Source organism: Triturus cristatus, chromosome 4_2 (genome assembly GCF_964204655.1).
Source record: "Triturus cristatus chromosome 4_2, aTriCri1.1, whole genome shotgun sequence".
In the NCBI taxonomy this organism is placed as follows: Eukaryota; Metazoa; Chordata; class Amphibia; order Caudata; family Salamandridae; genus Triturus; species Triturus cristatus.
In genome coordinates, this window is record NC_140586.1 from 283,131,068 (window position 1) to 283,144,789 (window position 13,722).

At 42.5% G+C, this 13,722-nt stretch overlaps 1 protein-coding gene across 2 annotated transcripts in view; it reads right to left on the reverse strand.

The window, feature by feature from the left end:
- Nucleotides 1-13,722, reverse strand: part of HSD17B7 (hydroxysteroid 17-beta dehydrogenase 7) — a 179,633-nt gene that overhangs the window by 109,523 nt on the left and 56,388 nt on the right. For both annotated transcript variants that reach the window (XR_014960605.1, XM_085601517.1), the window contains exons 2-3: nt 13,162-13,365; nt 4,080-4,172 (exon numbers count right to left, since the gene is read on the reverse strand). Coding sequence is in view for 1 of the 2 variants with exons in the window: in XM_085601517.1 (XP_085457643.1) it covers nt 4,080-4,172; nt 13,162-13,365 (297 nt within the window). In the remaining variant the exon portion in view is untranslated. The remainder of the gene's footprint in view (nt 1-4,079; nt 4,173-13,161; nt 13,366-13,722) is intronic.

The window sequence follows — 13,722 nt, forward strand, 5'->3', positions numbered from 1 at the left end:
GAGTTCGCCTCCTTTTATGAATCCCTCTATACTTCTGATAATCGAATGGATTCGGATAAGATGACGGCATTTCTTGCGAAGGTGCATCTCCCTTCTCTTTCAGCGGATGGTAAGGCCATCCTTGAGGGTGAAATAACTAGGGATGAGGTTTCCAGTGCGATCGCTGCCCTATCACAAGGCCCCTGGTGAGGATGGGTTTCCTCCTGAATTCTATCGTTGGGCAGGTCTCAATATTATCGACACTCTACATGCCGCATTCCAGGAGGCGGATGCTGCATCTTCATTGGGTCCCCTTTCTAACAAAGCTATTATTGTTGTGCTACCAAAGCCAGGCAAAGACCCCCAGCTTTGCAGTAGTTATCGTCCCATTTCCCTGTTGAACTCTGATATTAAAATCCTGGCTAGTATCCTTGCGTCTCGTTTACGTAAAGTCTTGCCTTCTTTGATACACCATTCCCAAGTAGGCTTTGTACCGGGACGCTCTTCCCGCAACCATTTGCGTTCTCTGGCCCATGCACTGTGGTCGGCTCAACATCTCACAGATGATGCGTTAGCCCTCTCACTTGACGCAGAAAAAGCGTTTGATCGCATCGAATGGAATTATCCTTTCACGGTCATGGAAAAATTTGGCTTAGGTACAAAATTTATTGATAAAGTACGTTTACTTTACAACCATCCTTCTGCTCAAGTGAATTGTGGTGGATTTCTATCTGATTCCTTTACAATTAAGAGAGGGACACGCCAAGGTTGTCCACTATCCCCCCTTCTGTTTCTTTTGGCTATGGAACCTTTAGCTGCTACCATCCGTCAATCTGATGAAGTTTCTGGTATTCCCCTCCCTATTGGACATTCCAAAATATACCTGTACGCTGATGATATTTTACTCACTCTTACTCGTCTTCCTCGGTCGATCCCCTCTCTTCTTCAAATTATTAATGATTTCTCTTCCTTTTCAGGTTATAAGATTAATTGGGACAAAAGTGAGGCTTTACCTATTTCTAACGGTACCACAAAAGCAGCCATCTTTGGTTTTCCTTTTCATTGGCAGTCCTCACACCTCAAATACTTGGGTGTCCTAGTTAATAAAGGGTTACAAGATATGGTTACAGATAACTTGTCTCCTCTTATCTCCCAAATGCGTCGGGATTTTGATAAATGGAAGGCTTTGGGTCTTTCTCTCTGGGGTAGGGCTCAGGCTGTCAAAATGGTTACCCGGTATTAAAGACTTGCCACAATGGGTCCAAATAGAACGACATCTTCTATCCTCGGAATCGAATCTTACTCCTTTGTATGGTAGTGGCACTAGTCGTCTTGACCCGAAGAATCCGATATTATCTGCCATGCATAAATCCTGGCAGAGAAGTCATAGGTTGCTAGGTTCGAATCCAAGAATTCACATTAAGGCCCCCCTATGGAATAATTCGGGCATTCGTATCAATGGTCGTATGTTATCCTGGCCTGATTGGCGTGCTGCAGGTATCCTCTATCCGGATCAGCTTCTACATGATGGGGATTTTAAGCCATTCTCTCAGCTAAGGGTAGAATTTGATCTTCCCCTACATCATTCTTCTAAATACCTTCAGCTCCAGCAATGTCTGAAGACCCATATGGGATCACCGCCATGGCTACTACAAGACTCCCCTATTTTATCCTATTTGCACGTTTGGGGGAAATTTAAAGGTGTTACCTCCGGTATATACAAAATTTTATCGTCCCATCTTTTCTCTAAATCTCTTTCACACGATCTTCAGCGTAAATGGCAAGCTCGCCTCTCAATTTCCTTTTCCGACACCGAATGGGATTTGATTCTAGAGAATTTGAACAAGGGAGCTCGTGAATCAAGGCTCAAATTTTGTCTTTTCAAAATACTACACGATTGGCATTGGTCTCCAGTCAAATTGCACAAAGCTGGTCTTCTTTCCCATTCTAACTGCTGGAGATGTACCAATTCAGGTTGCGATATTACTCATATCATTTGTGAATGCCCTAGTATCCAATCCTATTGGGCTTACATTGGTACTACTTTGAATTCCACTATGCCCCTAAAATTGCCACTTACACCAACTAACATTCTCCTGCATGACTTACGCCACTCCCCAAAGCTCTCGAAACCACAACTTCGTCTTTTTCATACCTCACTTGCTACTGCTAAAATATGTATCCTGCGTCATTGAAAATCATCTTTGCCTCCCTCTCAGGAAGATTGGTTGGTAGCGATGATTCAGACTGCCTCACATGAACGCACTATCTATAACCTTCAGGATCAAGCTGACACCTTTCTCCGAATTTGGTCTCCATTTCTTAAATCAAATACAGCTAGTTCCCCTGCTTCTACTTCTACCCAAACACATTAATCAGCTTTTACCCTCTCTTGTCCTTTGTTTATTTCTTTTCTTTTCTTTGCCTTCTGTATCCTCTGCTTTATTCGTTGTAGTGTTCTTCTGTCTTTATCTAATTACTTTCTCTTTGTTCTTTCTATCTATATTTCCCGCATTTCCTTTGTCTAAGCTTTTTCCCTTTTCCTCTCCTTATAGGTTATGTCTTTATAATGTATCATCCTATGCCTTGACTTCATTATTACTTCAATTAGTATTTATCTATTTAAATGTATTTTTATATCTTATTTATATCATATTTATTCATATGTATATTTCAGCATTGTTTCTTTCAACATGGATCTATTTTCTCTTCATTTTCAGTTGTCTATGCTTTGATGTACTTGTTTTATAAAAATTCAATAAAAAATTTCAACACAAAAAAAAAGAGGCGGTCTAGCTACTATTCACAAAATCTGAGAGGCTGAATCATGGTTTACTTTATCACGACAAGGACAACTCTCTCTACCTTGCACTCTTCTGTGTCTCTGACATGCCTATGCGAAGCACCAAGTCTGCAGCAACAAACTAGAGTACTCCTCTGTCCCTCACGCACAATAATCCATGTTTCCACATAAGCAATATTATAAACATAATCCCTCTAAAAGATAAATAGCAAACTGGATAACAGAGAGCACTAAATGTATGAAGTACAAAACAGATCCTGCGTTATATAAAATATAACACAATAACTCTACAAGTGGACCTTGAACAAAATCAAAGGCCTCTATGACAGGGTACTGCTGTACCAGCATTGTGGAAACCACAGCAGGAGTCTAAGTTGCATTGCCTCTGATCAACCACTGTGACAAACCTAGAAGTGGTCCCCCATAGTACACCTGCTGCATTTACTGTACACATCTAATTTACCAGACACCCAATTCATAGGGCATTCATTACGATACATGGTATGCATTGATGCAGGTTTTCCTTGTGTTTTGTTTCACAGAGCAAAACACAAGTGTAGAAAAGGTTGGGACACAGGAGGTGATATGCCCCATTATGAATAAAGGGAAAGTGACCCCGTGGGGATCTACATGGTAAGGAGCAGCATCACACAGTCAATAAATAGGTCGGCAGAAGTGTCATTTTGTTGAGTAACACAGTAGGGGTGAATCCTATAGTGCACGTTATGGATAAAGGGGATCACACTGTCTAATGTTTCCATAAGTAGGGTGGGAGAATTTTTCATGGAAAACTGGTTAGCTGAGTGCTAATTTCCCACTGTTCTGAGAAAAAACAAATGGGTTATGGGACGTGAGAGCAATGTTGATTAAAAGGTTAAATAACATTGGGAAGCTGCATCAATGTACATTTGAGGTATGAATTGGGTAGAGGAAAAGCTCATTGTTTTCCATAAATATAAAAATTGCAGCATGGGTTCCAGTTATAAATAAATAAATGGGATACCCGGGATTTGCAAAGTGGCTCCCCAAAGGCCTGTATGTTTGAGCTGCTGGGACAAATATATGGCTAAAGGGAGTAAGTGAAACGTCCCACAGTCAAATGAAAGAGAGCAGCAGTTGCTAAGTGAAATAAGACAAACATTTCAGACCAACCGCACCGGACAACGTCCTCTCTTCAGGGCCCTACTCCCACATTAAATATTGCCAGATCTATGGAAGACAATAGATCACAAATAAAGTAACACAAGCACAATCAAGCAACTCTTCCTGTCTTATAGCCTGATACATGATCCCGTACTTGGAGAAAAGGCCAGTGAAGAAGGCTTTGATGCTGACACGAGGGTTGGGCATGATGCCAGCATTCAAGTAGAGGTAGTCCACCCGCTGATACCTGCCAAAGAGAAGAACAAAATCATTACAATCGTTTAACATCATGCTTTCTTAGTGTTGTCTGGTCAAAATAAGCAAGGAGCCTCTATATAGAAAAAACATCCTCAAACTAGATTTAATTTGTTATGATAAATAGAAAATGATTGAAATAATGTTTTTCCTTATTTAGGAGTCAAATCTTTCTGTTAAGTTCAGGGTTATTTTACATCTTACTTGGAAGTAATTACATAAAAAGTTTGTGAATCCAACCCATAATGTCTCTCAACAGACTAGACATGTCTGCATTTTATCTTTGCACCGCATACCAACCACAAACATTTACAGTCAGATCCACAAAATGACATACATTCCAGCATGCAAATATTGGGCCATGATCACTAGATCGTTATCACAAATCCTAGCGCCAAGTTCTCAATTACATCACATGTAGCTTTAGTAAGACAGCACACTCCTGTCATGTGAGTTACTTACTGGCTTCTACCGCCATTTTAAATGGGTCTGCAAATGACTTGCAACCGTCTCCAATGCTTATCCATGTGAGGCATGGCTATCACAACTGCATATAGTACTGCTATATGTTTAGGGGATGTGTTTGTAGTGTGTGACATGCATGTGGCTATAGATACACTGGAATCCATTTTGTTTTTAATACACCTAGGTGGTGCCTAAGATGGGGGGGGGGGGTCTGAGTGAGTCTCAGACATCAATTAAAAATTGCTGAGCTCCTCGATGACATTCTAGGGATCGTTTGTAGCTGTGTACAGGGTCAGACTTTGGGTGTGGATAGGAAGAGAAAGTGGGTTCCTGAATATTAGAGAGTTTCTACTGCTCTTTCCTGGCCCATTGTTTACACTAAGGACTATCTCCAACATGATTTTAGAGAGTTAATTAGGGCAGCATCTCTTTCTTTTGTGCTGTTCTTTCGAGTCTCTCATGAATAAAAACTATGAGCTTCACCCCATCTTCTTGCTAGCACCCTACAACAAAAATCATAGCCGGACCCATTCTACCCACAAAAACTATGTGCAAGACATTGTAACATATTGACCCTCATTCAGAGAACAGTACCAACTCTAAAGTTAAATATAGTCAGAATTACTTCCACAAAATACTGCAGCTCTTTATGTACACCTGTTACCTGCAATGAAACCCACAAGAAAGGCCTAAAGCACATGCATGAACATGTTAAATGCTGCAGAGCTAAAATATGTCGCAATATCGCTGCAGTATTTCTCTATGGTTTACTGCACTGAACAGAATTTTCACTAGACTCTGTTGAAAGTTACCTCCATCCACTAGCATCTGCTTGAAAAGCATTTTTCTATTCATCATTTTTCACTGGCAGTCTCTAGTTTTGACTTTCACTTACCCTTATCCTCTCCCTCACTTCAAATCAATGTGGGAAATTTGTCATGCAAAACATTACTTTGTAGATGAATTTCAATCAGGAGTAAGATTAAGCATGGATGGTTCTGCTGGGAAACTATCAGCCCTTTATGAGTAACTGGTGAAATGTTAAGGATGTTAAAAATAAATACTTTTCCATTTCATAGTCGATAAATATATACATTGAGTTGTAAACACTATATTCACTTATCTTTTTTGTTTTAATCACGTGGCCTGCTTGCATACAAATTCGATCTCCTGAAGGCAGATAATATCAGATTTATTCTCACCTAGTTGGACCACCCTAAATATTTTTACCTAGACTTCCTGCTCTTGACCTTCGAAGATCAGGTTTTCATCTCAATTGTTTTTAGGTCTCGCGCCTAGCGGTGCAGTGCGCATCCATTGCAAGCGCAGCGAGAGACTTTTTGTAGGGGGTTTGGAAATGGACCTAGGAATCACACACGCTCACGCGTTTGCTTTTCCTTTTGGCCCACGCTATTGGCCTTTGCGTGCGTCTTTTTTTGAAAGATAGCTCGCAATTGGCCAAAGGCGGGCGCATTGCTCTGCCCCTGGCCTATTGGTTTCTATTACGCGCATTGCTGACATGTGTTTTCAATTATCGTGCCCAGACACGGGCACGATAATTGAAAACACATGTCTCGCTGTGGCGCCCGCGCACCACTCGTTTGTTTTTCAACAGCGATCGCTTTCACTGCCGCTTCTTTGTTTTTATTAGTTCCCTTAGTAACATTAAGTTTGCGACTTTGGGCTCGAACTCCCCTCTGGAACCGTGAGTACCGTTTTGAACATTAAGATTACATTTACGGGACTTTACTTGAAGGCAGTGTTTCGACGATTTATTATTTTTCTGCAAATAATCACAAAAGGCAGGCTCAGCTGCCAAGTCTGATTTCAAAGACCCGGGAGCAGAACCGCACGACGGGGGCAGCGGACACCAGCGATGCCGAGACCGAGCACTACACCGTGGCGGCCTGCTACTGTAAGGAAAGCGTGGGGGAGAAGGACGCCCCCTACCCACGCCAAGAGGACGGGAAGGAGTCCGAGAAGAAGCAGCAGCCATGGGGAAAGCGAGATGCCGAGGGGGAGCCTCTGCTACTCTCTTCATCCGACGAGGAGGAGGGTCTCGACGCCACAGGCGAGGCCCCCGGCAGGCAGCTGGTCTCGGCGGCAAGCCAGCCTCCGCCTCCCCCAGCTTCCCGTTCCTCCTCTCCCTCCCGGCTCCTGCTGCTGCCGACCCAGTGCTGCCCCTCAGCGTCCACCCGCTCCATCGCACACTGTTGTCATGGAGGAGCCAAGATGGCGGCCCTGGTCTACAACCTGGGGAAGCGCGAGATCAACTACCATTTCAGTGTGAGGAACGCCAAGCTGCTTGCCCTGGCCGCCGCGCTGCTGCTGGCAGCCGGGCATGGCCTCACGCGCCACTACGCAGGTAAGGGCACGTGCGAATCCACACTCCCTAGTCCTCCGGCGCTCTTGCAGCAAGACAGGAGAGCGTGCTGTTCATTATTCTATGCTTTCAGCTCTCGCAGCTAGACTGGACAGAGTGCAGTGTGTTCCTTATTATTCTATGCCATGCTAGCCAGCAGAGAGTGCAGTGTGCCCTTTGTTTATTCTGCACACTGCACTCGTGCAGCTAGGCAGGAGAGTGCAGTGTGCTCCTTATTCATTCTGTGCTTTCTATCTTGTGCTCATGCAGCTGGTGAGGCTAGAGCAGTGTGCTCCTTATTCATTTTGTGCTCTCCTCTTGTGTAGTAGGGTAGGAGAGAGTGCAGTGTGCCCCTTATTATTCTGTGCTCTACTAGACAGTAGAGTGTGCAGTGTGCGCCTTGTTTATTCTGTGCACTGCACTCTTGCAGCTAGACAGGAGCTAGTACGGTGTGCTCCTTTACTCTGTGCTCTGCTAGGCAGGAGAGAGTCATGGTTGGTCCTTATTCTGTGCTCTGCTAGACAGGAGAGAGTGCAGTATGCCTCTTGTTTATTCCGTGAACTGCACTCATGCAGCTAGACAGGAGAGTGTGCAGTGTGCTCCTTATTATTTTGTGCTCTGTCAAACAAGAGGTGCAGTGTGCTCCTTATTCTGTGCTTTGCTAGACAGGAGAGAGTATAGTGTGCTCCTTATTCTTCTGCGCTCTTTTCGTGTCTATAAACAAACAATGGAGATGTACAGAGGGCACTTTTAATATTGCACATGCATAGCAGCCTGCGCATACTGGCATCTGTGCGTATGCATCTATATTTGCTATTCATTGTTGCTCATGTAAAATGCTAACGCGCAAAGTGCACATTTTTACTCATTGCAAAACAATGTGATCAGCAGCTTCCGCTTGATCGATTCAGACCTGTGATGTGCTGACAAGTCTCTTGAAGTAACCTCACTGCCGCATTGTATTTCTACCATTGTGTTGTCAGTAAACGTGCCTTTTCTTTATGAAAAGCATGCAGCTGCCCCAACGCCTCATGGTGAAACACATACTTCTAGAAACCTCTGCACCTCAGCTCTGTATTCCTGTGAACGGGATTTTTAGAAAATGCTCACCGCCTCGCAGAGGGTCTCCTAAAAGCTTAAACCAATTCAAGAGTTGCTACTCATAGGCATGCTCTTCGATGGCAGACATTAACTGGTTGTTCAATGTTAATTCTACTCTTCCATCTAGAGATGGGTCTTCTGTTGGCTGTGCTGGGTATTGCTGCTGGGGGATGCATTGAGTATTGTTTGTTCTGCAACATCACAAAATAAAATGATGGACGGAGTGTTTAAACCTTTCAAACGCTCATCCCCAGTCACAGATCTGGTTAATGTGAGATGGTGCTTGTGTGCTAACAAACCGTAAACCTCTGGTTTACTATATTTTGGTCATCTGTGACTTTGAAAGTGAAGGGAGAACTCTCATATTTTTTATAGGACCTTTTTCCTTGATGCAGGTATTAGTGCATAAGCTTTTGCAAATACTGTACTTTAATCAACTCTCCACAGCAGATCATGGAGTTGTGGCCTTTGTCCTGCCTATATAGAAAAGAACGAAGATCACATATTAGCTAGTCGGTAGCACTTTTCAAAAGTCTTCTTATGATTTCTTACGTGAGGCACTTTCTGTTTTTTACATGAATATTTTCAACATAAATTGTTTGGCACTATTCTGCACTACACCTATTTTTCTATTTTGCCACTGTTTTATCTACTTCTGATAACTGCCACTGTTGCTGTGTTTCTCTTTTGTCTTTCTCCCTTTTGTCCTGTTCACTTTGCCACTTTTCTTTATCTGTCTTGACCTATTTCGCCAGTCTCTCATTATCCTTTTGCTGCATCTCTGAAACTGTTACGTTTCTACCGTTGTCGCTGTTGCTCTTACCTCCTCCTCACAGCTTGTTACTTGCTCATCGCACCACTCACCTTTCCTGCAGCCCTCCTACTCACCTCCGCCCATGCCCTGCAGCCCTCTCCCCCCCCCCCCCTCCCCCAAGACCTACTAATGGCAGCCGCAGCATGGAGCAGCCATGAAGCAGGTGAACAGTCGTCGTAGCCCCTAGAGCTTCCCTATCTGCTCCTCTCTATCGATTCTCTAGAATGTGGTATTACTACAGAGTATGGAAGAGAGGCCACACATAGGGCTAGGATAAAATGACCTTTCCATTGACTATGCGTCTATGTAGTTTGTGGCCATTGCTAAAGTTGAGCCGGTTGTTTCCGGTGCTGGCTCCAACAGTTAGTTTTCAACACCGGCGCTAGTGACAATGTGGCACTGTTTAGTTGATTTAGAAATGAACACAACAACAGGTAATTATTAATTCTATGTACATTAAACATGACTATTACCTGCCGCCCAGACCATTCTAATGGCTGTGGGGACCTGAAATAGTATGAATTGTCACACCTGTAACAGTGTGATGGTTAGTAGTTCTGTTGTTACTATCATTGACAGCATAGCAGAGGCAATGTGTTGTGCAAGCTGCAGTGTACTCCTGATGCGAGCCCTGGCACTTTTTTCTTCATGAAGGAAAACAGTTTATGTGCAACCACCACGTGGAAGTCTGACGGTGTGGAACCTTAATAGTCTCAGCCGGCCTTTCTAGATTACACTTCCACATGGTAAGGGACTATTGTATGTATTTTATTTGACAACAAGTAAAGGCACATGAAATATGACAAATTACGATCTTAGGTAACATGACTGTTCTTTCAATCAGAAGTAACCGTATCCTTAGGATAGCTTTCGAAAATAATTTTTCCACAAGCTTTATATAGGTGTAGCATTAGCCCAGACCTTTTTATTTTACTAAACTGTTATCTATATTATACTTACTTGTAGGGGCTTTTAGCCAGTCCTCTTCATCCATTGGTCTTTTGTTGTGTCAGTCAAGTTTTTCTTCTCCCCAGTAAAGCTTACAGCATTGGGCAGTAGTTCAGACCACTTCAGCCATTGGCTGACACTTCACTATAGTGGCAGTGTTTTCTTTTCACAAGAAACACATCTAGACACAAAGTAGCTCCCTTTATGCTGGAGGCTACAATGACAGACTGTGCTTTTTGAGACAAAATATACTTTTATTGTTTTAGGATGTGTGTGTGTGTGTGTGTGTGTGTGTGTGTGTGTGTGTGTGTGTGTGTGTGTGTGTGTGTGTGTGTGTGTGTGTGTGTGTGTGTGTGTGTGTGTGTGTGTGTGTGTGTGTGTGTGTGTGTGTGTGTGTGTGTGTGTGTGTGTGTGTGTGAATATATATATATATTGCACTGCAATAGGTCTCGCATTAATGAAAGTTTTAACTATTGCTGTTGCATTATTATTTGCAATCACAATAGCTCAAACTTTCAATAATGCGAGACCTATTGCATTGCAAATGCTTGTTGTTACTTCCTTTTGGAATAGTTGCTTCGGCACAAACATTCTTTTTCACCATCTTCCCAATACCACATACTGCCCCATCCAGGACATAACATAAACTACTACTATCCACTATATCATACCCTTTCAAGCCCTGACCACCTACCCCTCTATTATGGGGCACCATCCTCCTACGAGATACCAATCCAGCACCCATTAGGAGAAGTATTCCTAGTTTTTTCCCCTTAGCTCCGCCCTCAGGGCAGCACTTTCAAAATTACTACTTTTCAACCCTTCCTAAAATAGTTGTTGGATTTAAACATTTCCCAAAATATTCCAGTACTGGAGCTGTAATAGTAAATAAGCCTCCAGGGATATTTCGTGGAAGGTTACTCTTTTCCCAAATATTCCAGGACTGGAGTTAGAATATAATAGGTCTCCTGGAATATTTTGTGTAAAGTTTCTCTTTTCCTAAATATTCCAGGACCGGAGTTAGAATAGTAAATTTGACCTTGCTATGTCCGCAAAGCCCACTGCTGCTCTGAGGGCACAGATCGGGGCAAGAAAATAGATCACCTCAAAAAGAGGTCATAGTACTGCAAAATATACAAATCACTGTGGAAGTCACTGAAAACAGACATTAATTGCTTAATTGCTGCAGGCACAGCTGAGCTTCAAGAGAGAGAGAGAGAAAGAGAGGTGAACAGAAAGAGAGAGAAGGAAAATGGAGAGGAAGAAGGTTGATGGAAAGAGACAGATCGAGAAGAGGAAGGGAGCAATGCTTGTCTAGTTTATTTTGGCCACGACTGCTTTTGATCCCCATTCCAGCCCTGATCAAGAAATAAAATTTCATTCTTCTGATTCCACAATGACAACTCAACCACTAGACAAGATATCCTGTTTTGTATTGATATAAAGGGAAAGTAGAAAGGAAAGAAACATAACTTTTAAAGTGTGCTGCTTTCTAGTCCTAGCTAGAGGTGATCCTTCCAAAAGATTGGTTAAAAGAACTTTGCAGCGGTGTACAATGTTGGTCCACAAGCACTGGATGTATGGCAGATTTTCACGATATGGAATTAGTTCAGTATAGCGCACTCCGTATTGTAATGCACAAATGGTTATTTGTTGATTAGGTAGGTGGTGCAGTTAGGTTAATCCTCCTGGGTATGGGGATAAAATCTAGAAGGTGGGTTAATGCAGATCTCTATCACAGAGGTGTGTACCATTATGCACTCGATGAGATTGTAAATCATGTAAATACTCTTTAATCCGTTTGTTCAGAAATTTCTTTCTTTATTCAATAGTTACATTTTTCAATTTTTTGGTGGTTTACATCCAATGAGTACAATCATCTGTTATTACATCATAACATTAATTATTCATGACTGGACATTTGACTCTGCCCAACCATACGAGATAAGTGTACACATACTTAATCTAATTGGAACAGTGTACGTGGTGGTTATAAAGAAAATCTGGTAAGGGATAAGTCCTCTTGGATCCACACTGTACATCTGAGCTCTAGGTGGAATGTTTAGATTGGTTCAAAGGTCAATCTGGAAGGAAAGCTACAGAAAACTCTGACGATTAGTCCACAAGGAAGGCCTACGTTTCAGGACATGCCTGCTTCCTAATTCTTGTATCAATAGCTTTCTTCTCAAAAACGAACACAACCAGAAAGTATATCTTCAACGATTTGCAGGTTTTTCACAGCAGGGCACACAACAACGCACTTGCAACGCCAAGGTTTGCTGCTTTCTTTTATTTATTTATTTAATGGGGGTGTGCACCCCCTTCCCTTCCCAGCCTGCAAATGGGCATTTCGCCACCTAGAACTGCAGTCCTGTATTTAGGCACTGCAGTGCAGGTTGCGAAATATCGTCAGCAAGAATCACACTGCACAATGTTTGCATACCATCTACAGAATAACCGCTGCACCATATATAACATCAACTCATCTTCTGAAAGAAGAATGCAATCAGGGTGTTGGCTGCAGTGTGTAGGTACTTTTAACTAATATTATTCTAACTGAAGCTCATTTACGAAATCAGGGCTTACTGTGAAAATCATGCATGAATCTGATCCTTTTGGGTCTACATTGGACACTGCTCGATTTTAAGTCCCTTTTACTATAAATTGCCAAGATACCTCTTTCACAATACAATGCATAATGTCCATCAGTTGTCTGCAGCCCTCTCAGGTCCTGCCACTTCTCATTATCTTTCTTCAGATGTTAAATCATTTGTTTTGGTTTCCTCTAGCGAATGTGTGGTCATGAACCACTCATTCCCTGTGGTCACCGTCTCAGTAATCTGGTTTACCCTATTTCTGGAGGCCATTGCTCCTGTTCCACCTCTCACAGCTGATCATATCTTCTCCTGAGCCTTCAAAGCTGAAAACAAACATCTCTTGCAACTTGGAGCCCCTTCAAAGGTTCACTGAAAAATATATGTCTTCCAATTCGAGTCACCTTCCTGACATCTCTGCGATCAGGACCACCATTACTCCAATAGAGTACATTATTAATGTTATTCGGACTATTATTGTTGGATCTCACTTTCCAACCATCTTCCTGCATTCCGGTTTTAGGTAACCAAGTACTGAAAAAGTAATATTTACTCCTTTTTAAGTCAATAGCATTTTTGTTTAAGATGTTAACCAAATAACTATAATCAAAAATGTTAAAAAAAGGTTTGGGACACAGGTTGAAATCACCATGTGGCTTGACTATGTTCTTATGAAACTGAAGATAAAGCAACTCACCTTCGTTTAAGCTCCTCTGCTGCCTGCAGGACAGATGCAACGCAGCCCACATCCACTTTCAGAAGGGTGACATCAGCTGCAGGATGGGAGTCAAGAAGGGCAGCACGTGCAGCCTCTGCCCTCTTGGGATTGCGACATGCCAGGCATAGGCGTATTTGGGCATCATCAGAGAGCAGACGCTCACAAAGAGCTAGGCCAATTCCGCTGTAGACATGAAGCAGAGTAAGACGAGGTGTGCAAATATAGGCACCACATTGGTTAATGATTTTTCTATTAACAAGAGCTACTAAAATTCCGGTAAAATCAATATAACAATATTTGCAATGTATTTGCCACCAAACGCATGTCCTTATTGTGATCCATGCGAACATGGGCACTCCAAGTATGCCACCATTGTGACTGTTAGTATACAAACCATGCCCCATAGGGTGTTGGTCCTGTGGAAAACAGCTGAGATAGGACTGAATTTTTATGCAGAAAATAGATTTTAAAGCACAATATAAATCACTTCCTGACCGAGTGCTCAAAAATGTCTTGAGAACTGTGTCTCTTTTTCTCTAT